Source organism: Amblyomma americanum, chromosome 1, assembly GCF_052857255.1.
Source record: "Amblyomma americanum isolate KBUSLIRL-KWMA chromosome 1, ASM5285725v1, whole genome shotgun sequence".
In the NCBI taxonomy this organism is placed as follows: domain Eukaryota; kingdom Metazoa; phylum Arthropoda; class Arachnida; order Ixodida; family Ixodidae; genus Amblyomma; species Amblyomma americanum.
This window is the reverse complement of record NC_135497.1, coordinates 401,230,261-401,255,208: the sequence shown is the minus strand read 5'-3', so window position 1 is coordinate 401,255,208 and position 24,948 is coordinate 401,230,261. Positions and strand designations below refer to the sequence as shown.

Here is a 24,948-nt window from a genome sequence, read left to right as displayed (position 1 = left end):
CTAAGAAACAAGATTTGCAGAACATTTTGCTTTTTAAATTTATGGTTTAGCTTTCCACGCCGCCACCGCCGCCGTCGAATCAGGCCAGACCAGGCGATGCACCGCCGACGCCGCCGCCGCCGACTAGAAACGACCGCCACGCCGTCGCCGTTCAAAACCGACACGGCGCATACCTCTAAAAAATAAGAATGGCTGCGCCGTCTCTAAGAACAAGCATTCAACAGCGCGTTTCCCTTGAACCAAACGGCTGCTAACGAGCGCAGTTTTCTAGCGCCACCTATGCGAGTGGCACCAAACGATGCTGAAGCAAATGCTCCGGCTGACAGCAGATGGCCTAGCGTTGCTTCCTTAGAATAGTCGATGAAACTTATCCTGCGACTCTAGCTTAGAACATGAGTGAAGACATGCCGGTATGGGCGTCCCAGCAGGGCTCGGCCTGTGAGCCCCACGCTCACGTGCTCTCGCACAGGCACACTTGTACACGCACGTACACACGGGCATGATTACCTTGTGGGCAGCGCAGAAATTCAGTATTAGCGGGCTCGTGCACAGACGGGGGCACCACCAAGGAAGGACGTCCACACCCCTCACCTCCATGAGAGCTTCTCGCAGTGAGCTGAGGGAAAGGGAGGGTAAGCTGAACACCGACTAGACCTGCAGCGCCGTAGTTTTCCCTAAGTACCGTCGCGAGGTGGAGGCGGGTGCGCGTCGCAGGCATGCGCGCATGAAGAGAGAGCGCGCGCGAATTTGCGAACCAAAGGTCGCCACATGGAGCGAGCGCGGATGAATCTGCGAAAACGTAATTCGTGGTAGCCCGGTTTTCTTGCCACTTTAGTCTCACTTTCCCGCCTGTCACGACCGCCTCCAGACAGCAGCGCGCATCAACGTGACAAATGGGAGCGCTTCAGCCTTCGAGTCGGTGCTGCGCGCACCTGCCTCCAATTCGTGACGTCATGGAGCGGTCCCTACGGCCTTGAAAGGGTAGTCGGCGTCGATCGGCTAAGAAAAATCAGTGAGCACTAGCACGAGGGACGACGGCAGAGGTGGTGAGGTGAGGGTACGTGAGGCAGGGCAACGAGCACGAAGAGCGAAGCAGGAAGTCCAGAACCAGCGCTCCACAGCCGTTGAAACTAGTGATCTCAAGGAACAACGAATATTTTATTTCTCTAAGCTTTAGCATCTCTAGCAAATGATGTCACCGGCATTGTACATCAATCATTTGCATATCGACTACTTTGTGCCGTCTCGAGAGAAATTCGTCATTTTCCATAATTGCATGCTCTTCGGGCAGGGTTGCCGCCAATTTATTAATTTCTTTAAAGCATACGCTACAGTGCCAAAGCGTTATAGCAGGAAAGCGGAATAACAGCGAGAGTACAAAACAATGCCACCAAGGAAATATAAAGAAACAGGATTTTACTAGGAGTTACAAATCGAAACAAGACATCCAAATGTTCAAAACAACGTATACAACAATGTCGCTCCAAAGTGCAAATAGAAAAAAAATAACTGTCGCGGTCATGGCTGAGAAGTAAACGGAGAGCTGCATTCTGAGGCGCGTCCAGCGAATGCATCTTAGCTGCGTCAAAATCGGTAGGTGTCGATTACAAGGACGATTGTGGTGTGAACACAGCGATGTGAAGTAGTTGGTGTGTCCGGCACGCGCAGCGTATTCTTCCATCTTCCAAACGACAAACATAAGCAGGCCGCCTGTACCATTTTTCTCTTCTATCGCACGCGTCGTTCGCGTTATCTAGCTGTTAATTTCTGAGCACATATTCACCAATAGTAACTGCGGTGCTTATGCCACCAAATACATAGGAAGCTTTCAGAGATCCTGCGTTTTTATTAGCAAACTTCCTAATACTGAAAGTTTCTTTATTCTAAAAAAACTTTATTCTTCCTCACTTCCCTATACAACCTCCATTCTCATATCAGTGCATTTTTTTACCGCGGTGCATACTTTGGAAAGCATTCCTGAAATTTTTTCTTTGCTTTTGAAACTTGCTTCGTCACTGCACGGACGATGTATTTTTAATCCACATAGCTTTTCCTTGGCATGCGGGCCCTGATTTTAAAGAACAACGACAAATCGAGAAGATCTGGGTTGTTAAGAGAGTTGGAGGCTGCAAAACATAATAACAAAGACTCCAGTGGTGAGGGCGATCGCCATGGACTGTCCATTGTCGCCGTGAAGGAGCCATTCGTTCAAGTTTGAGCAGTGATGGTGTGCTGTCAGTTGCTCAAAAACGTCATTGGGGTGTTTTATTACAGCATGCTTCGGTTGCCAGAACCTTCTCTTCATCGAATGAAGTGACGACCACAATTACGTCTTCAGCGAAGAAGAAAATGGAGCATCATTTTGATGGCGGACACACACACCCGGGTACACGCACGCACACGCACGCAATTGCAGCAAACACGCACATGGAGAAACGCACGCACAGACAAGGGCTTCTTCGCGGAATGGCGCGGACCTTTAACTTCCAATGCAGACGAGTTTCGTGCCAGGCAGGCCATGCAGCAGGGCGAGTGAACGAAGTGTCAGCGCTAAGCAGCAGCCTCCTCCGTGTGAGATTTCCGACGTAAGACGGCTCTCGCCGAATCTTTTCACTAAGCCGCAGCGTGGCTTAGCTGATAATTTTTCTCTTCCTTCAAGAGGCGAGAAGCCTAGGCAGCAGATTTTTTTGGAGTGATAGCTCTAAAAAATGCAAAACTCGAGTTCCAGTCCGGTGTGCGTATATGCCATTGAAGTGACCTTAGGACTTGGCGATTTCATAGCACCAGTCAAAGATGCCGAAGCATACTTTGATTTTGGTCAATGCAATGGTGTCTCCAAATTAGGCTCGGGTCATTTCCAAACAGTTTCCCATCCCAGGCCCCAAATTTTGCCCTCCCAACCCCCGGTGTTTGACCTTCATCGATTTGGACCGAAATCAATGACTAAGCTAATTTGAATGTGCTCGATACGATGCAAGTCTCCAAACTTAACCCTGGTCACTCCTAGTTTTGACAAACCCACGAAATTTGATCTTCGATTTGGACCGATATCGACGTCCTGTCTAATTTAACTATGGGTATCACGATGGTACTCTCCAAATTTCAGCTGGGTCGCTCCCAATATTTTCCCATCCACACCCCGAAATTTGGCCTTCTTCAATTTGGACCAAACCATGTCTAGGCTAATTTGACCTTAGTCATTCCGTTAATTTTGCCTTGCTTTGACCTTTGAGGGGGCTTGAAATTTAAACGGAATCCAAAGCATGTCGTTCAAGAATATTCGCGTGATAGTCTAGCAAGAAGAGCTATTGCGCAACCCTCAATGGAGACTCACTAATGTGTTGTCTGCAGTGTTTCTGCCTTATATCAGGATTATGAGCCAAACCAGAGGCTATCATATGATAATCCTATTGAAGGGATCAACAACTTCAGCCGAGGCCAATGCCCAAAGCCGTTTTTCGCGGTTATCACTGGTGCTAAAGTTTCCAGTCTCCATGCCAGCAAATCAGGTTTCGACAAATCTCATGGACAGTGGTTCTCTTCAAGTGAGCGTCTACCATATAAAGCATTTCACTGCTGGTAAAGGTTGATTAAAATGGCACAGAATCGCAAAAATTTTGTCTTAGTAGGTGACTGATACTGGCTTATGCACATGACGTTCACTTAGGCCCCCATTTACTCCCTCTCATCATAAGTTTAGAGCCCACGAAATTCACAAACAGGTGATATGTGGCGAAGGTAGAAACAGTCCGAAAATCGGTCCGATGCGTTGGTTCTATGTATACCATAAGTGTACATACTTTTAAAGCTCCCCTCGTAAATGCGTAACATGAAGTTAATCTTTACGTTATTAGCCATTTGGGACCGCAACCACCTTACGTAGCATGCAACATTTTTCTTGCAGCGTAACATAAAATCTTCGCGGAATGAGTTCAGAACTGTCATCCAAACAGCACATTAAGTGCTTATGAGTTTATTACTCAGCAGTGCCAGCTGATGTAGGCAGCGTGAATAAATGACAAGAAAGTTAGAGCTGCTGAAAATTAGCATGAGCACCTTAGAAGATAGGCATCTTTACCAGGTGAGATGGAAGGTGATCCTCAAGGAGGTCCAGCAAAACTTGCGAAATGAGGCCGAGGGTGAAGAAGAGACCATGTTTTGAAGACGAGAGTGAAGGAGGAGTAACAAAAATGAGGCCATTTCCCCACGTCTGCTCGTGCTTCAGCACAAGACGTGATCGCTAAACAAGCGTTTTGTTAATTTCGATTCTTGAAGCATTTTAATGAACACAAACATGCCCGCTGAACAGACTAAACTGTACCATAACCGTATAAATGAGCGCTGGTTGAATGCTGCATCCATTCTGCCTCAACGGCCTCCGTTGCCAAGATATTTTCACCAGTTCGGGCAGCAGAGAGCATTATTTCAAGCCCTTCACCACTCCACCCCCCTCCCCTCAACACACATATCATTGCTGGAGTGCCGTCCTCGGCAAGTGAAAGTTACTCTTAGACACACACATCTGCTGTGCGTGCAGGGCTCTCTCTCTCTCTTACAACACACGCACACGTCCACGTTCACGCACAGGCACAGAACAGCGAAACTGAAATGTTCTACACTGCACCCATCCTCTGTGCTACGCACGCCACGTACAGAGGATGCGAGCAGTGTAATTTAACTGGAACCTCATATCGCCATGTCGCTATTTCCGCATCGTACTTTGCTAAAGAGATCCGCACAATCAGTTGCTGCCAAAAAATTCAAATTCAAACATGCATGTTGTATTTTTAAACGCTCTGCCACCGTGGGCAGAACGTTGAGCGTGGAGTTCTCGTTGAAATATTGTCGAAGGCAATCAGCGATAAAATTGGGCGAAAAAAAGGTGTTTTTATGAAGTTGCAAGGGATTGTAAGAACCGAAACTGTTTCAAGCTGACAAACTAAGTTTTCAAGCTTCATGGGGAAAAAAAGACCTCACATAGGGGTTTTTGGGTATAAGAGAGCGAAGTTTCGGTTACAGTGGGAAACATCACTGTGCTCTGCTCCTGGGTTTCGGTTCGGATCGTGAGAACGGCCTATACGGTTTGGTGTGTAGCTCCGATGAGAATGGTGTTCTAGAAAAAATAGAAACTGGTACGGTCGTCAGCAATGCAAAGCTGCAAATCCCAAGACAAATTAGAAGCCTAACAATCGTTAAAAGCTATTAGATGTAACTCAATTAACATGTCTAAGCTGTTTTCTGGCGGCCACCTCCGGCGACAATACGTTAACGAAGAAAACGCTTTTTAAACAGAAAGAGTGTATTTTTAAAATTACCGCGGGCAGACAGGATATATTTGAATTCGACAACAGAACGACATTAATAGCAAAACCGGACTGTCAAGTTCTGAAACTTACGTAATACGAAATTGGCTTGACTTTTTCTCTTGAGTATGTTTTTTATTTTTGCTTGTTGATGGTTTATAAGGTGCTGAATTGTGCATATCTATATTTTTTTATTGCATGCTCATTTTTTCGATCCCGAAAATATTGCAACCAGGACGATATTCCTGTATTTACGTCTCTTGTTCTCTGCATCACTCGCTGTCAGATCAAAGAAGTGGCACATAGGGCCCGCCAACTTCCTTCCTGCTTTGCCCGGATCCGAGCGAAGCTGTCGCATTCCGTTCTTTCCTCGGTGCCAACTGGTTACGCCTGGCACCGCTAGCTGGCAACGAGTGAAGAGAGAAGCGTTCAAACGCACGCCGCGACACCTGAAGCAGCTAATTTATCAAGCTATCGTAAAAACCACTTAGAAGGGGTAATATTTGGCGTCATTATGCTTAAAAGTGAGCAAAGTATACTATATGAACTGGAGTACTCAATCATTCGTGCTTCTCGTTCACTCGCGGAAGAAACTGATGTGATTTGTAGCGTTATTGGGGCGTAGTGCGCGTTGAGCAATTCGCATCGATGTCATATCAGCTGATCATGTAATTAAGGCGTAACCGTGGGCGCATAGTTGGGTGAGACAGGTAAGTAATGATGCGTACTCACCGGCGGGGCTACATAGCGTCCTTCTTTCTTTTGCTGTCGTAGTGTTTTGTTTGTTTACCACAGTTAGTGCTTTCAAGACTGAAATGAACCCGCTCAATAAATGTACTTGAAGGCCACGGCAATCAGAGAGCATAGAACAGCCGCGTAAACGTAGCTTCCTCTTTAGCAGCAATTTATTTTTACCCGTTCAATCCGTTTTTGTGGTGGCCTTGCTTTCCAATCTACTTCTGCTTTCGAATTTAACGGCGCAAGCAAAACAATTTAGGCCGTTTAATGTAGTGTGCAATGGAACCACCGTGCTCAGCGACTCCCACAGCATCGCGCACAACGGCGGGCCTGCCTTCTACACAATTATTGGGGCTCTAATTATTTATGTTCGTGAAAAATCCTTAGCCCTGTACTTCGGTTACAGCAAGACAAATGAACCGTCTTATGCTCCGTTAATACTAAATCGCCGGTGTCATTTCAGCTCGGGTTAAACTTTTGAGCATTTTTCGTGAGCATAAGTAAGGAAAATGCGGGCACGCGAGACAAAAGCACAGGCTGAGGCGAGGACAAAGAAAGAGCGGCCTGCTCCGGCACGCGCCACTCCAGTCACGAGGTGCGAGTCCGTTGGCAGCGACGGCGCAGCTTTCACTTCCGTTCCCAATGGCTTCAGCTTCGCGTCGGTCGGCCCAGCCGACGTCGCTTTCCTACGCGTCGGCGCACGCATCCCAGCAGCAGCCATGCCGGAGGCCACTGCCGGGCATCCTCAAAACTACACCGGGCTTCTTCAGCTTCCCCAAGGGGTCTCCCACTACCAAGACCCTACGTTTCCAGATACCATCGCCAACACCAGGGAGCCTGGCGCAGCTGTACGCGCAGGAGGAAGCCGAGCAGGACCTCGTGTTAGCCACTGGAGAGGCCGCGACTCGAGCGAAAACAGAAAAGAGTGATTCCTCGTCGCCACCGTCTGCTGAGGAGACCTCCTATGACAAGTTCCATTTGAGGTACTGTCCGCAGTCCTGGCGGCAAATAGCAGTCAATCCAGAGCGTATAACCGATGCGTCCCACCTTCAGGAAGGGCAGTCAGTCATTATTCAGATTAGAGCAGAAACAAACTACATAAACGTTATAAAATTATTCGTATTCGTCGCAGCGGCGCAGTGTCTGAGGCACATGTGCGGATGATTGCGAGGTCGCGAGCTGGAATCCTGCCTGGTTCAGCCACATTTCATTGGCGGCGAAATATAAAAGTGCCCATATGCTGGGTGACCTTAGCGAACGTTACGGAACCCCATGTCATCAAATTAATTTGGAACCCTCCACTTCGTTGTATCTTATAGCCCATTCAGAAGCTTCGAGGCGTTAATCCTCACATTTCAGTACAGGAATTCCGTCTCATGCTCGGTAAAACCACCAGACTTTTTCTCTTGTTTTGCAGCTCAGCCTCGGTATGCATTGAGAATGTAAAGCAATTTTCCTTAACATACACAGTTAAGACAGAACTTAGCCGAGCCTAGCACGCGACTCTAGGAGAAAAAGAGAGGAAGCTTTTCATATTTAGGTATCTTCCTCATAAGGTGGAGCTCTGAGTTCAGGGACCCATTGGCTCGCGCCATGACACTTGCCAAGACAGTCGTCGTTGCTTCTGTGGGTCTGAGCTTGTCAGTCCAGTCTTTCATGATGAATTTTAGGTAGAGGATTAGGGGGTAGCCAGAGGAATGCCGCATTCCCAGGTGCAGTGGCTGACTGTGGGTTTTGCTTCTCAAAAGGGACAGGAAGGGGATATTGTGTTCAAAGGGTTTAGAGGTAGTTCAGTGTTTCTGTTGGTGCCTCGCCTGGATTGGACAGCTCTTCCGATGGTGTCCAGTCCGTCAGCTTTTGGGCTATCGCATTTACGCGTTCATTACCATGGAGAGGAGCGTGTCCCGGTGCCCTCTGTGTAACGCGATGGTGGGTGGTGATGTGAAATTGCGGTGTGTGTAGGGCGTCACTACCCTGTTTGTCGGAGTCGTTCAGGCAGATTGTGAACCAGTGACCGCTGTGATGGGCCTATCTCGTGTCAGAATGGTTCAGGCATGGATAATGGACATGGCGATAGGACCCTCCTCGGCTGTGCTACTCTCCACAGTGGTGAGCGTGGCCGATGCCCGCAAAACACCTGCACTATCGAGCACAGCTAAACACATTACACGTCTCTGCGAGTAGCGGACCGCATCGGTGTATAGAATCGGCGTGTCAGTCACCGAGGCTCTTGCCAGGGCTAGTGATCTGGCCTGTCTCCAACCTTTATGAAAATCGGGGTTGTTGGGAGCGACGATATTATTGTTGTAGTTGTTTCATGGTGGCAGTGGTAAATGCCATAACCTAGAATGCTTTTTATGCATCGGGATATGCTGAGCAGACTATTTTAAGACGCATGAAATGTAAGTGACTTTTGTAACTGGTTTAGCACTGCAAAAAAGTGGCGATATTTTAGCTTTTACTCGAGCCCTAAACATGTATACGTTGAAAATAATTCTGTTGTCTTTTTTGACGACTGTGACAGACCGGTTGCTATTTCTCGTTTCTAAAAGCTAGACTTCAAAGTTCTTAGTCATCCGCAACTCTATGCATTGCCATCGAGTGTCACGTAAACGAGACTGGCGCGACTATTGCCGTTCGTGCATGGCTGGTCATGAGAGTGCTGTCGAGTGCCTGCGAAGCAGTGCGAACATTACTACAGCGGAATGAAAAGTTAAGCTCGCAACTCGCAAGTAATCTTTGGGCTGAGACGTCTCCTTCTCATGGACAGGTCACTCTGGCAGGGTGGCAACCGATGGAACGGCCCATTGTGCCGCTCACGTGTTCTTTGGATGGAGCTGTTCTAAACATGCTCTACAACAGGCGCCGTGGCATGGTCGCACGAATAGGTGCTGCTGCACGAGAGCACTGCGCGGAGCCTCTCAGTCATGTAAATCGCATGCACAGGTTAATATAATTACGGCTATAAAATATGCAGGAGAATTAGGCTTCGCCAACTGCGTGGCAAGTTGTGCTCAGGGTGGCCCGAAGCGATTTAACCAAAGTGACACAAGCTTCCTGGCTCCTCCTACATCGCAAACATAAAGGAGGGGGGGGGTTAAAAATTCAGTAAAGATCAGTGATCTGTGATCTGTGAACAGGCCCGATACTCAGTACGCAGTGCATTCTACTTGACGATTTCATATTCGATAAGAGTTGTTGGTTGAAGCCCGCAAAGGGAGTTGATGCATTTTCCGTTTTTCAAGCATATGCATTGTCGCAATCAAAATATTACGGATCGCGCGTGCTGAGAAATAAATGATTCTTACTCTGCCTCGTAACCCAGTCGGGTGGTACTGTTGCCCACGGATAAAGCATTCGCCTCCCCTCATACTGACATATTTCCGGCGACTGGATTACGTGCCTGGCCAGAAATATTTTTCCGCATGCTAACGTCCCGTAAGCATTTCGTCGGCACAGTACGTATCAGCTGTTTTTTAGGGCGCAGCTATACGTGTATCTTCGCCAAAATCGAACAATTCGCAAGTCTCTTGCACCTTATCAGGTGGCCCTCGCGCTTCCAGGGGCCATAAGCGGCGGCGCTCACCATCTCCGAGACGCCGGTCTAGCAGCAGCGCCAGTGGAGCGGACAGCGTGGTGCCATATTGGATGCCGAAGGAGATACAGCACTACTTTCTGCACTATCCGGACGACGGGGAGGAGGGCCGCGGTGCTGCAGGTGCGCCCTGCACGAAGGAGGTCCCTTCGGCGCTGCAGTGTATCGGCAGCGAGCAGCCGCCCAGGAAAGACGAGTTGGCTGGCTGGAGGCGGCTGGCGAGTCAGCCCCGCAGCGCGCTGGCCACACTTTGTTTCATCGCCGCCTTAGCTCTCATCTTCGTGGGGACGACGACCAATGTCTACGTCGGAATGGTGCACAGAGCCAGGGGGTATGCACCTTTTTAGCCCAGCCACGCGCCATGCTCAGCCATGCATGGCGCCGTGTCAATTCAGTCTCGCGCATTACGAATGGTCGTCAAACGCTCCCGAAGTAACGGCGGAATAAGGCGGATTGGAGCGCAGTCTCTGGCGCGCCGCAATAATGTCGGCAGGCGCGATTTTGCTACCACGAACGCCCAGCCGGCGCCCGGCACTCAGCGTTGCCCTTGGCTCACCGACGCGGCTTTGCGCACACTTTCCCCCTTTCGCTGGTCTCCTTGTAGAAATAGCTAAGATGCCTTGATGTCCGCTCGTCAAGACACCGATGAAATAACGGGGTTTTAGAAATAACCACACAGACGCGCCACCTGTCGACACTGCCGCGAAAAACAATGCTGTGGCGACAAGAGGCGCAGCAGACGCGGCAACGCGGTATAGTGCAGCAACATGAAGCCGACTATATCCGCGACGCCACGGCGGACACGCGTGCTTGCAGAATAATGGGAGGTAGCTTCTAGCACCACAGACCCCGGAACAGCCGGAGCGGCGCCACGGCGGGAGGTTCCATCAACGCGAATGTCAAATCCTAGCGGCACCTATCAGATGCCCTATCAAGCTGTCGCCATCCGTACCAACTAACCCGGCTCACCATTGCTCTGACGATCAACATTCAGCAAATAGTCAGCACAACGTCTGTTGCCATCTCGATGAAAGAGCATAACCATTGCTTTGTCGTATTTTAAACAAGTTTGGGTACGCGCATGCTTCATTCGTAAAGCGTTTTCATTGGCAAACTTTTGAACTGCTGCAATAATAAGCAAAACGCCGTATTATACAAAGGCAGCTTGTACAAATGCATTCTTGAGGACATAACGATATACAAATTGCGTCTGCCTTATTAGAGATTCAAAGTCTAATAACAAACTGAGCGTATTGTGTGTGTTGCTGGTGCAATGGTGTGACGAAAGCGTTCGAGCACGAATTACCAAACGAGTGCGAGCTGCCAGACGAAGCAGACTAAAGCGGTCATCTGTAGCAGGCGAAATATATGTTCGTACCTCAAGGCAAGCAGATATGTTTCCTTGCGCGTTGTACCATCGTGTGTCCCGGCGGCTAACATATTTGATATGAACCACGACCTCTTCTCATATTTTAACGTTCTAGCATCATAGAAAGCCGTAAAAGGCACTACAAGTTGTCTCTTCCCCTCGGCTCGCGTCAACATGCGCAGGGATGGCCGAACACCAGTGGTGGCCGGGGCTGGAGCTGGCGGAGCCGACAGCGCCGGCGCAAAAAAAGAGCCCCTTGGATCCAAGGCGGTGCCGCGGTCGATGGGCGACTACCCTGATGCGCTGAAGAGACGAAGGGCAGAGACTGCCGAGCCTACGCGTCGGCACGCGGTCGCAGCTTTCGACTCAAAGGAAGAGCGTGAAGAAACGACAGGTGGGGACGCTGAGATAGAAGGCAGAAGCAGACACGATGAGGTTGGCACAGACGCCGGCGACGACTTGCCGAGGCCAGTCACCATGGACTATATGGGCACGGCACGGGATGTCGCCGAAATCGTTCACGAATTCAGTAGCAACGAGGACGACGCGCATCGAAGCCCTGTAAGTTCCATGAGCTCATTGCCCTAATCTGCCTACCTAGAGCTTCGTGCTCCGGGGCCCCAGTATCAAAACATAATTCAAGAAGCGTGAAATGGCGCGAAAAACAAGGTCGAAACAGAATATACGGTGCCAACTACCAAATGAGTTCATTTCTTTCTGAGATAACCGCCTATAGCTGCACAAAAGTGACCATAACTAAAAACAAAACTGGTGTTTACGCAAGCAAGGATTTGTCTCAGTGGAAACCTCAGCAATCATCCAGGGATTACAGAATCAGGGTGTAGAAGTGTCTTATGTGAAATTACTGGAATATGGCGCTGGTTATGGCGCTCGGCTGCAGGCCCGAAAGACGCGGGTTCGATCCCGGGCGCGGCGGACGAATTTCGATGGAGGCGAAATTATAGAGGCCCGTGTACTGTGCGATATCAGTGCACGTTAAAGAACCCCAGGTGGTGGAAATTTCCGGAGCCCTCCACTACGGCATCCCTCATAGCTTAGTTGCTTTGGGTCGTTAAACCTAAATAAACCGAACCAAACCAATATGTCTATAACGACAATACAGCTACCATAGTCCTCCATAAAGTCGGCAATAAATTTCCAACGAGGAAGGGTGTTAGGCAGGGAGACACGATCTCGCCAATGCTATTTACCGCCTGTTTGACTAAGCATTCTGAAGCTTGGATTGGGAAAATTTGGGGATAACAGTTATTGGAGAATGCCTAACTGATCAGCGATTTGCTGATGACATTGCCTTGCTAAGTGCTTCGAGAGATGAACTGGAAATCATGATCAATAATTTAGACAGGCAGAGCAGAGCTGTGGGTGTAGAATTTACCATGCAGAAAACCAAAGCAATGTTCAGTGAATAGTCTCGCAAGAGAACAGCAGTTCGCAAATGGTAGCGAGGTGCTGGAAGTGGTAAGAAAATACATTTATTTTGGGTAGCTAGTTGCAGGATAAGGCTGGGGTGGAGCGCATGTGGCAGGTTCTCTCAGGTCATGAATGGCAGTTTACCAATGTCTCTGAAACCTCTCCCTGTATCCTTTCTTACTGTCCCCTCACCTCTTTCATTTCACTTCTTCAAACTGCCTGCTATCCTTAAATTCCGCGCACAAGTTCAGGTGCCGCTGCCGCAGTGATGGCGGATGCCGGGGTTAGCAAAAATCTTCTACCTTCCTTTTTGTTTTAGTCTCCATTAAACACTTACTACTACTACTATCCCTCAAGAGAAAAATACTGTGTCTTATCGGTACTCACCTATGGGGCAGAAACATGGAGGCTAACGAAAAGAGTTCAACGCTGCAAGCTATGCAAAGGAAAATGATAGATGTACCGTTAAGAGACCGAAAGCGGGCAGAGTGGGTGAGGGAACAAACGCGGGTTAATGACATCCTAGTCGAAATCAAGATGCAGGAATGGGCTTCGGCAGGGCATGTAACGGGAAGGCAACATAACCGCGCTGCCCTTAAGGGTAACTGAGTGGATTTCAAGAGAAGGCAAGTGTAGCAGGGGGCGGCAGTAAGTTAGGTAGACTGATGAGATTAAGAAGTTTGCTGAGATAGGGTGGCTGCAGCGGGCACAGGACGAGTTTAATTGGAGAGACATGGGAGAAAACTTTGCCCTGCAGTCGGCGTAGTCAGGTTGATAATGATTGAAGGAAAGATGAGATGCACAACAAACGCAGGAAAAGGCTAAAGAGAAACACGCGGGTAACGAACCGTTCAAAAAACCAGTCTTATGATGAGCGACTTGTGGGGATGGTTTGCTCATGCAAGTGGAGCCCCTGTTCGCAGTGAAATTGGCTTCTATTTCTCTCTCTTGTCTGTCTGTTGACCGACCATTTTTTTCCAAAAAGTAGAAAATCATTTGCGACATTTTAAATTTGTGTCCATGTGGCTACTATATCCAATTTTTTTCCTGCGCCTTAGGGTCGTTTCACATGCATACGATTTTTACCTGCGACACTGCGAATTCTGTCGGTCTGCGAATGGGGATGGCCGTCGGTCTAGTCGCAGACTGCTTGCGGTCAAGTCCCATCCGGTTGGAATTCGTGCGCATCGTTGGTGTGATCGGGCTGCGACTAACCATTGGGAAGCATCACGACGTCATGTCACGTGCGGTCACGTGTTGGCAGAAGCGGAGGGAGCGGCAAACACGGTGTGTTTGGGTTGCTGTGCGCGCACGTGGGCACAGATCGTAAATGTCCGCTCCTCGTGCTCTTGAAGGCACACGGGCGCGTGTTTCGATGAGCTACTTATTGATAAAGTGGCGCGGGGGCCACTTTTGCGGACCGCAAAATCCAATGACTCGAAAGAGCATGAACAAAGCTAGACTTTGGGAAGAAGTTAGAGACGCCGTGAGAGAAATCGACCCCAAAGGTGCGTACGAGTTCTTTTCGACCATTTTTATTTTAGTTACTTACTCTACTTTGTTAAGCGCAACATCGAAGTGCTAATCACGAGTGATTGTGCGGCCCCTCATGTGAAGTAAACGACAGCCGGCTCGGAAGATCGACGCAAGCAACATGTTCAGTGCACGCTGCATCGGTACGCAGTTGCATTTGCGGATTCTCGGCGTTTTAAACAGTGGTGTTGTGCATTGTTTGTTTAACGAGAACTTAAAAATTGCCAGTAGATTGTAGTACACCGAGCGCTGCTCAGAAAAAAAGGTATCCCCGACGACGTCTTTTCCGCTCACATTTTTTTCAGGCCTTTATTTGTTTACACACTGCGGCGGCCAACCACATACACGATACGTAGGCTGTCATTTCAGTTAAATTTCTATTCCTTAAACAAGAAAATTGAAACATACAAACACTAAACTTAATGATGACCGGCCTTGTTCATGAATGGGGACTGCACGCCTGTACCCGGTTTATAGTACGTTATATTTTCCCGCTAAGCGCGAGACATATGCATCCGAGTTGGTGTTGCGGTTACCGATGGCGACGAAATTAAAAAAATAGTCGCATGCTGTGAAATATCGGTACGCTATAAAGGCACTCAAGTGACCAGAATTATTCAGGACATTTGAAATTACTGCGGCAGCGCCGTTTTGTTTCCAGCAATTTATGTTCTTAAACCAAACTCGTCCCAAAGTCGTCCTAGTTTTGTCTTGCATGTGCTGTCATTGTTTGTGGTATGCTTTTTCACTCACATAAGGGAAGGCACATTCGGGGGAATATGACTGGATATTCATTCAAGATACCAAGAGACCCAGCAGTCACCGACACTAAGAAGCGGATATGGGAATGTTTCTTAGCCATATTTAGTTCATGTTCTCTGATTTTAATGGAGTGCAGTTCTGTCCGTTTTGTTTTACACAACCAACTCGGGAACACACTAAACAATTTATGGCATGTGTTGAAGAGCGTTTCTTCTTCATTTCAGATAATTGGTTTCATTTGTAACAAATTTTTATGTATTTTCAGTTACAGTTGAATGCGAACAAAGCAGATGAATGAACCTAAAATATATCTACCGCCGAAAACTTAAGGACATTGACATATGGACACATGGTTTTTTTCGGCGTTTATTTCTCTCTCAAAATAAAACGTTTTTTTGGACTAATTTAACGGTGAAACTTCATTTTCATCAGAGGTAAGCTGCCCATCGCTCTTTTCATTGGAGTCTTTGGTGATAGTGCCGCTTATTTACGAAATACCGCAAAACCCCTTTCGCTGGTTTGCTTCCAAGTAAATGGAGAATAAGATGACCTGCCTGCACCGCTAGGATTCAGGACATCGTTGTTGGCTACGCAGCGCTCATAAAGCCCCTCTATGGCCTGCTGTCCAAGAATTTGGTTTTTGGTGGTCAACACGCGGGTTTTGTTAGCACATATGCATGCGCACAAGCATATCGTGAGAAGAGAGAAAACCTCCCTCATGGGTGGCTTGACAAACTCTCATCTCCTTATACACAGAGGCTATGACAGACACAACACAAATGATATGGGAATGCAAAGGATAGGCAAGCGCTGAATTACAGCATTAAGCCAGTAAAAGTCACTGGACAGAGAATAGATACCACTCCACAAGTGTAATATATATGCATACAAATATTCCCACAGCAAACAAGAAGTCACTCCCTTCACACATGTCAAACAAATAATGCAAACATGCATAAGTACACGTTGTACGCTACATACACAACCTCATCTACCATACACACACATAGCCAAAAATGCCGGACCAAGTGAGCTATATGTCATAACATAGTCGCTCCAGAGAAACTCTGTCCCAAGTCTTTCCGAGGTTTACAGTCGCATCATGTTTCAACATCATGGCTAGTCGCCCAGAGAATCTGTGAGGGCTTGTGTGACAGCGCTATGTAAGTTGCGTTTGAGCTGTAACTTCCGGACTTTGCAAGCAACTACTGCAGAAACCATGGTTGGAGGTTTGTTTACAACTACGGCTGCTCCAACCACTCTGTAGTTACCACAGACTTAACCCTCTGTGACAGGCTCCTGCCTAGCTACATAATAAAATCCTCCAGCAGCTCTTTCCAAAGCCTGACTCGACATTTTCCAAGGCTTTAAATTTTGTTGCTCGCATGGAAAGCGTTGTACAACTGTTAAAATTAAAGAGTGAGTACTGAGCATGCAGATGGCAACAAAGCAACCAACAGAGGTTTCACATGTGACCGCAAGGCTCAGACAAAAAGGTAGCCACGGTTGCAACTGATCATAGTCACAGCCCAAAAACATGTAAGTTCAAGAAAGCACCATGTCATTACTCCTGGTAAAAGGATCATATTGAGAAAGCGTGTACACCAGTGCTTCTCATAGCCCTTGTAACATACATGGCATTGCTTTGATTGACTGTATATTTTATAACAGATAGCCGCCGCGGTGGCTCAGTTGTTGTGGTGCTTAGCTGCTGACCCAAAAGACGTGTTGATGGAGGCGAAATTCTAGAGGCGTGTGTAATGTACGATGTCAGTGCATGTTAAAGAATCTCCGATGATAGAAATTATCTGGAGCCCTTCATTACAGCGTCCCTCATCGCCTGAGCCTCTTTGGGACGTTAAACCCCATAAACCAAACTAAACTTTACAATAGACACACACACTGAGATGGAATAACTAAACTTCACAGGAAGTGTCTGTATGCTTGTTATATATTAGTGTGTGTGTGCGCGCGTGTGCGCAATGAAGTATACAGCACGTCAAAAGCAGTCACCAAGTAGGTGAAGCCCAGATGCAAAACTGCACATGCTCTTAAGAGAAGCCCTATTATGAATCATGACCTAAGGTCCCAGTCCAGCGGACGCACGTTGCCATGGTACAGCACCCTGAGGGCTTACAAAATAAGTCGAAAAAATATCCCTGGCTTCAGCAGCTGCCCTAGAGAAATTGTGGCCAGCAGGAGGCTGCAGGTCTAGCATGGCTGAGTCCCATCAGCGTCAAAGGTGGCACGCCACTGGCCCTGTGCAACATTCCCAAAGCTGTCCTTTTGATGGGCATACGTGACATCCATGTCGAAGATATCATCCACCAAAAATTTGTGCAGAACACAGGCAGCCATCACCACAAAGTCGACATTTTCGGGCTTCATGTTATTTGCTCGACTGAAAATCCAAAACCTCGAGGCCATAACGCCAACGGCGCTTCCCACGCAACTCCTGCAAATAAGTAGCACTGAGTAATACATGTTCCGAAGAGAGTATTTTATAGCTTCGATTACCTATCCCGGTTTAGGCGGCAGTTGAAGATCTGCTTGTGGTCTTCCTGGCACCTTCCTGAATATGGTCGCCGGAAATCAGGGCGAAGCTTAAAGGCCTCGTCGTAGATGAAAACATGTGGAGCGATTGCTGTTGATCCAGGCAGCTGTGTGTGTGTGTGCGGGGGGGGGGCAGCCCGAGAAGACCTCCCTTCAGGCACTTTCCAAAACTAGGAGGCACTCATGTTTTCCCCATCACTCTGCCGACCGTAGCCGCCAAAATTAACTGCCACAAAATTCAGGTTGCTGTCTGCAAGCGCCCTCAGTACGATGGAGTATGTGCCCTGCAAGTGACCGCAACCATAAACATTGCTTCTAAAGCATGACAGAGCAAAGTTAGTACCTTGTAGTAGGAGTACACGCTTGCAGAATTTGATGGGGCCTGTATCTGTATACGTTTCCCATCAACTGCATCCACGCACTGCGGGAAATTCCACCTGTGGCGGAAGCCAACAGCCACCTTTCTTTGGTCGCTTAGATATACCCGCGGCTTTCAAGTGTCTGTGGGAAGCGACCTGACCATTGGGTGTTTGGCAATCCGACCTCAACACTGGTGAGGTGCGTCGCAGCGATCTCTCAACAGCAGGCGACCGGACCTCAGCCCTGGCTGTCATCGGCTGCGATATGCAGCCAATGATGAGGATCGGTCGCCAAACACCCAGCGGTCGGGTCGCTTCCCACAGACGCTTGAAAACCGCGGGTATATCTCAGTGACCAATGACAGAGGACCAAATGAACAATGGACAGGTTATAAAACACGACCCCTGTTGGTCATGAAAAATGCCAGTTCATGAAAGATAAAATTCTAAACGCGCTAAAAAGTCTTCACAGCAGACGCCTGCCAAGCTGAGGAGCGCCCGGTATGCAGAGGGACGCGACGCTCTGCTGTATGACTTCGTGTCCACCAGTGGACAAAAAGTATGGTGGAGCTGCCATAAAAAAAACCGTAAACTAATAAGCTCCTGCCTGTGCCACTACGTATAACATGTTTTCCACCAGTGGACAAGCGAGATTTTAAAGCCTCGCATGTGGCTGCAATGGGCAAAACCTAACAGCGGAATGCTCAGCTACCGAGGTGAAATATTGGTAGCCTTTCTTCAAGCGCCATTCGATGCCAATAGGAAGGAGGTGTACAGAAAAGAGGGAAGTCTTCGTTAGTTCACACATGTCAAGAGCGCCTGAGAACCAAACACGGACCGAAAATATAAGTGACTGGCCAATCGTTTTTATCCTTCCGGCATGTCTCGACGGATTAGGAGGACGGAGAAAGGAGCTATAAGTTGAGCACCTAGCGAATTTTAACGCAAAATTTTTGATACGTTTAATTCCATGCACTGTCGTTGCGAAAAGTAGCATCCGGGTTTCGAAGCCCGCCGCTCTATCTTCCTGTGATACTACAGTGTATATACGTGCTAGGTGACTGCAGCCAAAGTGAGATTCTCCGCAAAATGCGCTGGATTATTAGTGCGATTGCAAAAGATTTCTCGACTCTCCACGTGCCAAGTTCAGTGATCTGGTTACAGTTGACCTGCCTGTTAGTCAGGGACCGCCGGAGAGCTGCATACATTGCAAATATACGTTGGGAAAGACCTCGTGAGTCCGCGCGTAAGGCTAGACGGCGAGAATGTCACTGAGACTGAAAACACGTGACCTCTCGCAGCACAGAGTCTCCAGTTTGTCGAATGCTTAAATTTTTTTGGACATGCTCTTAGCATGTACTGCAGAGACAGCTACTTAGACAGCAGGCGGGTGTAGAGTGTCTGCAAGAAATGTACAAAGCCAAGAATCAATCTGCGTCATAGGTAAATAGCCTCGTGTGTAGTACAGTTCCATGCTATCTATATGATGGTTGTATATGCAAAAGTGTATGTTTTTATGTATACATTCGCACTTGTGTTTGTGCGTATGTGTAGAGCACCACTCGACCGGGACTGTCAGCGTCGCGTTAACAAGAAATTGCAGCTATAAATTATGACTACACCGCCGAAAATTGCATCGGTAGTCGTTCCATCTGGCGAAATACGAATGTATTCCTACGAATATTTTTTACCCCAGCCGAGATTCAGAATAATGTGTTGAATCACCCCGTAACTTCAATATGAATTCAACATGAAATCTATCCAGAAAATGTGTTGAGAATGCTCAACTCTATCACCGTGGTTACTTTTCCGTTGACATTCTACGCTGCCTCAGCATTCCACCAACGCAAGACCTTCCTGGTCTCAACATGAATTCAAGATAGCATGTTTAGTCCGCTCAGAACTTCCACACGACCTTAGTACGCTTTGTAAGCTTTGAAGAAAAGGTCTAAGCAGCAATGCTCCGCAGGCACAGATGAGGGCGTCCTGCGGAGCTCTGATGTTCTCCTACTGCCCCAGTCCCCGGATAGAGTTTTACTACAACCCTGTGACCAACGCCTGCGTGTCCACAGCGTCAGATGGGGCGGGCGTCTGCATCCGAGGCCCAAACAAGTTCCCGTCGAGGCAGACCTGCCGGCAGCGGTGCATCGAGGACGGCCGACCCGCGAAGAACTGCCGCCATAGAGCCATCTTCAAAGAATGCACCAGGTATGATGGAAGCTTCATTCGATTCAGAGCTGGTTCACGGCACTAATCCTGAAAAAGTGTCACTGGTGCCAGCGCAGTGCAGAATCAGTTCTGTGATGCAGGTGCAGCGCGTCAGCAGCGCCGCAACTTATGTGCGACATATTTCCCTCGAGCGCGTGCAGGCAGGTCTTGTTATCTGCTCGCCGTGGAGGTGCTCAGTAGTTCAGTTCTCGCGTGTATTTGTTCTGTGCGGTCGCTTTCGTCGTCCATGGGGTTGACCATGGTAGAGAACGAGGACACCACATAGTTCCTTGTTATGGAGTAGTTCTACTCTTGCGACAGTGATTACGAGGAAACCGACTCCGTGCCGTCCTTTGCCGCAACTCACTTGTTTGTTTTTCTAGCATGATGTCCCCTCCATCCTTCAACAGATCTGCTGTTACCTGATCCACCCCAGCGGCTTTTCCCCTTTTCATTGCTTCTAAGGCTTTCTTTACTTCATCTTTCGTTACTGGCGGGATGACGCATTGCTGTGCACTGCTGTCTTTCTCATTAGCGCTCTGATTACATTGGCTACTGTACAGGTCTGTGCAGAACTCTTCGGCTACGTTAACTATCTTATCCATATTGCTAATGACATTGCCCTGCTTGTCTCTTAATGCATACATCTGGTTTTTACCTATGCCTGGTTTCCTCTTCACTGTTTTTAGGCTACCTCCGTTCTTTATAGCATGCTCGATTCTCTCCATATTAAACTTCCTTATGTCGGCTACCTTGCGCTTATTTATTAACTTTGATAGCTCCGTTAGCTCTATTTTATCGGTAGTGTTAGATGCCTTCATGTTTTGGCGCTTCTTAATCAGATCTTTCGTCACCTGAGATAGCTTCCCGGTATCTTTTCGAACTGTCCTATCGCCTACTTCTACTGCGCACTCCGTAATTATCGATGTCAGGTTATCGTGCATTGAATGAACATCAAGATCATCTTCCTCAGTTAAAGCCGAATATCTGTTTTGCAGCGCTATCCTAAACTCCTGTGCTTTCCCTCTCACGGCTAACTCGTTAATGGTCTTCTTCTTCGCTAGATTCTTCCGTTCCCTCTTCAAGTCTAAGCTAATTCTAGACCTTACCATTCTATGGTCACTGCAACGCACCCTTCCGAGGACGGCCACATCCTGAATGATGCCAGGTTTAGCGCATAGTATGAAGTCGATTTCATTTTTAATCTCATCATTGGGACTCTTCCAGGTCCACTTCCTGTTTTCTCGTTTGCGGAAGAAGGTATTCATGATCCGTAAATTATTTCTATCCGCGAATTCGACTAATAACTCTCCCCTGCTATTTCTAGAGCCTATCCCATAGTCACCTACCGCGTGTTCGTCGGCCTGCTTCTTGCCCACCTTCGCACTGAAGTCGCCCATCAGTACAGTGTACTCGATTTTACTCTATTCATTGCTGATTCTACGTCCTCATAGAAAAACTAGCCACCCTGTATACGCAATGCCTTATGACCTCGACTGTACCAGAAGCTTGGAAGAATGCAGACATTAGGACTTGAAAAATTACAGGCCGATCAGCTTACTATCCGTTGCCTACAAAGTATTTACTAAGGTAATCGCTAATAGAGTCAGGGCAACGTCAGACTTTAATCAACCAAAAGATCAGGCAGGCTTTCGTAAAGAATATTCCACAATAGATCATATTCACACTATCAATCAGGTGATAGAGAAATGCTCAGAATATAACCAACCTCTCAATATAGCTTTCATTGATTACGAGAAAGCATTCGACTCAGTGGAAACCTCAGCAGTCATACAGGCATTGCCTAATCAGGAGGTAGAAGAACCTTATGTCAAAATACTGGAAGATATATACAGCGACTGCACAGCTACTATAGTCCTCCATAAAGTCAGCAATAAAATTCCAATAAGAAGGGGCGTCAGGCAAGGAGACACGATCTCGCCAATACTGTTCACCGCATGTTTGCAGGAGGTTTTTCGAGGCCTGAATTGGGAACAGTTGGGAATAAGAATAAATGGAGAATACCTAAATAATCTGCGATTTGCTGATGACATTGCCTTGCTGAGTCACTCAGGAGGTGAACTGCAAATCATGATCAACGAGTTAGACAGGCAGAGCAGATCGATGGGTCTAAAAATTAACATGCAGAAAACCAAGGTAATGTTCAACAGCGTAGCAAGAGAACAACAGTTCACAATTGGCAGCGAGAGCCTAGAAATTGTGCCGGAATACGTCTACTTTGGGCAGGTAGTGACAGCTGATCCGGATCATGAGAGGGAGATAACTAGAAGGATAAGAATGGGGTGGAGCGCATATGGAAAATTCTCGCAGATCATTAGTGGCAGTTTACCAATTTCCCTCAAGAGGAAAGTGTACAGCAGCATAATCTTACCGGTACTCACCTACGGGGCAGAAACGTGGAGGCTAACGAAAAGAGTTCAGCTTAAGTTAAGGACAACGCAGCGAGCCATGGAAAGAAAAATGATAAGTGTAACGTTAAGAGATCGGAAGCGGGCAGAGTGGGTGAGGGAACAAACACGGGTTAATGACATCCTGGTCGAAATCAAGAGAAAGAAATGGGCTTGGGCAGGGCATGTAATGCGAAGGCAAGATAACCGCTGGTCTTTAAGGGTAACGGAGCGGGTTCCAAGAGAAAGTAAGCGCAGCAGGGGGCGGCAGAAGGATAGGTGGGCGGATGAGATTAAGAAGTTTGCAGGCAAAGGGTGGATGCAGCTGGCAAAGGATAGGGTTAATTGGAGAGACATGGGAGAGGCCTTTGCCCTGCAGTGGGTGTAGTAAGGCTGATGATGATGATGATGACTTGTTTGTACCGATCGCAGCCGAATTACGAAGTACTGAAAAAGCGTGGTTGCAATTGCTGCTTAATTTCGAATTCATGAGGCTGTTCAGACTCTATAGAGAGTCGTTCGAAGAACTTTCGGAACGCTTCAAGGCCCTGCATATTTTCCGACGCCTTCGGGAAATATGCAGCTCTTTATAAGCAGTTTAAAAGCTACCTCACAGCTTAGCGTGAGCCCCGGCACCCCCGTAGCCGCCGCAGAAAGTCCAGGCAGCGGAGAACCAGCAGCATCTGCCTGTATGCTATAGCGCAGTAGGTAGAGGTACCGGCGCCGGCAAAACACGCCCGGATTCGCCCTGCCCGTATTTTTCCAACATCCCACACACCATTGTTGCGGCTTCTGAAAAAAACCTTTTGTGTGAACTCGCACGCACACGGACGGCTTAGCTATCTGTTACAAGTAGCAGGTACAACAAAAAACACAGAACGTTACCTGCTGTCGCGCATACTTCAGCGTAATTTTCTCCCAAAACGACATAGGACCCGTTGACGGCAGCGAACACCTGTCTCAATTCATCTTCAATACTTACGAGCACGTTAGCGTCGTCTGCGCGTCGTCTGGTGAAAGATGTCTGCGCATGCACGACTTTTTTCACCTCCTTGGCGGCTGGTGCCGTGGTACCTTTCACCAAAACGGCACCCAAATCAATCGCGGACGGCGGTGCAGAGGGCGCTGTGTATCGAGGGCGTTGGTGCAGCGCATCATGAACCAGTGCAGGCGGTGCAGTGAACCACAACTGAATCGAATGCAGCTAGAGTTAAAGCCCCCCCCCCCCCCGCCCCCCCAGGTCACCAGCGGCCGCCGCCGCCACTCGCTTGTCTTTACATGTTTGTGTTTGAGTAAAAGAAGTGTGCGAATGAAGCAGCTATGTGCTAGATAGCGGTACAACTAATCCAGGCGTTGCCCAGTTATCTCAAACCTAAGCTACATTGCCGACACTTGCTGGCTCCCGTATTTCAACAGCGCGTTTTAAGCGCCTCGGTAGGTCGCAAGCTGAGTGGAGGCGGGCACTAGTCTTTAGAAGCATCATGCGTCTCGCCTTGCAGTCTAAGACTTATATTCATCAGCAAGAGTCAGTTACTCGCTTGACGGAGCTATAGTATGGTCAAAAATGTTTAAGAAGAATGCAGTAATCCATTGGAAAGCTAACCACATATTTCAGTTTCTGGCAATTGTTTGCTCCAGTCAGTTGGACGGCAGAGCCCCGTGCCTATGCTGTATTTTATTTCGCGCATTTTTTTCGCTCGATCGCACATGCTATGAGACATGACCAAACCCGTTGAACAGCAAAACAATTAGGGCGCCACCCTCTCCAATTTCTTACTGCACTGCCTATATGCATTGCGTTGTCCATGGGAGCGCTCAGTTTTCTTTTTTGCGAATCTGAAATTTCTTCATTTTACCTCAAAATGTACGAGTTTTCCGCATTCTGTCTTTTCGAGCAGGCAAGACGTCTCTCAGAGCTGGTGGTATCACAGCAGCAACCGCTGTCATCGGTGGACCTTCCCTAGGGGACGCTGCCCTGCCAGCGGCAGTGACGTCTTCACGACCTTCGGGGAGTGCTGGCGCCATTGCGTCAGCGACGAGCAGCACAGCAACAGCCGTGCCAAGTTCAACGAGCTTACTGGGGGATGGTTGTTGGGCCAGAGACGTGGCCCCCGACCTTGTCGTCTCCCGAGAACTGAGGTGTGCAGAGCGGAAAGTTTAAAATACGCCTACTTCGCGGACAGCAGTCCAAGGTCGGCGGCGGCCGGCAGCCGTGGACTGCGCTGCCATTCGGTGCCCGTGGCCAACCAGCTCGGCCACCGGTGCCTCGAAGGGGCCAACCGTTTTCGCACTGCCAAGGCGTGCCGCAGGACCTGCGTTACCAACAGTGGCAGACATTAGCTCCCGCGCATGCCCATCTCGCACCCCAAATGTGAACTTTCTTGCAAGCACGCACAGGCTTGTTTTCTGTAAAAAGAAAAAGAAACAGAGGGCAAGAACTTCCAGTCAAGCGATTTCAACATTTTCTTTTATTTTCTCATTGTTGTTGTGTTCGACTGCTTTGTTTGAGTTTGTCCACCCGCGCAGCTGCAAGTTGTGTCAAATTCATCTTTGCTATTGAGACGAATGCAGTCATGCAGCTAGGGGTGTCTTATGCCGTTCGTTGAGGCTTGGCTTGTAAAATTCATCAAAACAGTCAGGGATCTTAGTTCGACAGGTGCACACCGAAAACTGGCGTTTCAGCAACGTT

At 48.2% G+C, this 24,948-nt stretch overlaps 1 protein-coding gene across 2 annotated transcripts; it reads left to right on the top strand.

The window, feature by feature from the left end:
- The first annotated feature begins 6,652 nt into the window (after positions 1 to 6,652).
- On the top strand, positions 6,653 to 24,640 carry LOC144102354 (uncharacterized). Of its 2 annotated transcripts, none has more exons than XM_077635649.1 (5): positions 6,653 to 7,024; positions 9,605 to 9,967; positions 11,188 to 11,566; positions 19,613 to 19,851; positions 24,158 to 24,640. In XM_077635649.1, exons 1-5 carry the CDS (start codon positions 6,684 to 6,686, stop codon positions 24,597 to 24,599), a joined length of 1,764 nt encoding a protein of 587 aa, XP_077491775.1. In that variant the 5' UTR covers positions 6,653 to 6,683; the 3' UTR covers positions 24,600 to 24,640. The 2 variants fall into 2 exon arrangements, with proteins under 2 accessions (XP_077491775.1, XP_077491780.1); XM_077635654.1 differs by having other exon boundaries at positions 19,716 to 19,851; positions 24,158 to 24,503.
- The last annotated feature ends 308 nt before the right edge of the window (positions 24,641 to 24,948 follow it).

Coding starts and splice junctions, on each gene's coding strand:
- LOC144102354 (XM_077635649.1), top strand. CDS start 6,684: ATGGCTTCAGCTTCGCGTCGGTCGGCCCAGCCGACGTCGCTTTCCTAC. Junction 9,968..11,187: donor ATGGTGCACAGAGCCAGGGG/GTATGCACCTTT, acceptor CAACATGCGCAG/GGATGGCCGAACACCAGTGG. Junction 11,567..19,612: donor ACGACGCGCATCGAAGCCCT/GTAAGTTCCATG, acceptor AATGCTCCGCAG/GCACAGATGAGGGCGTCCTG.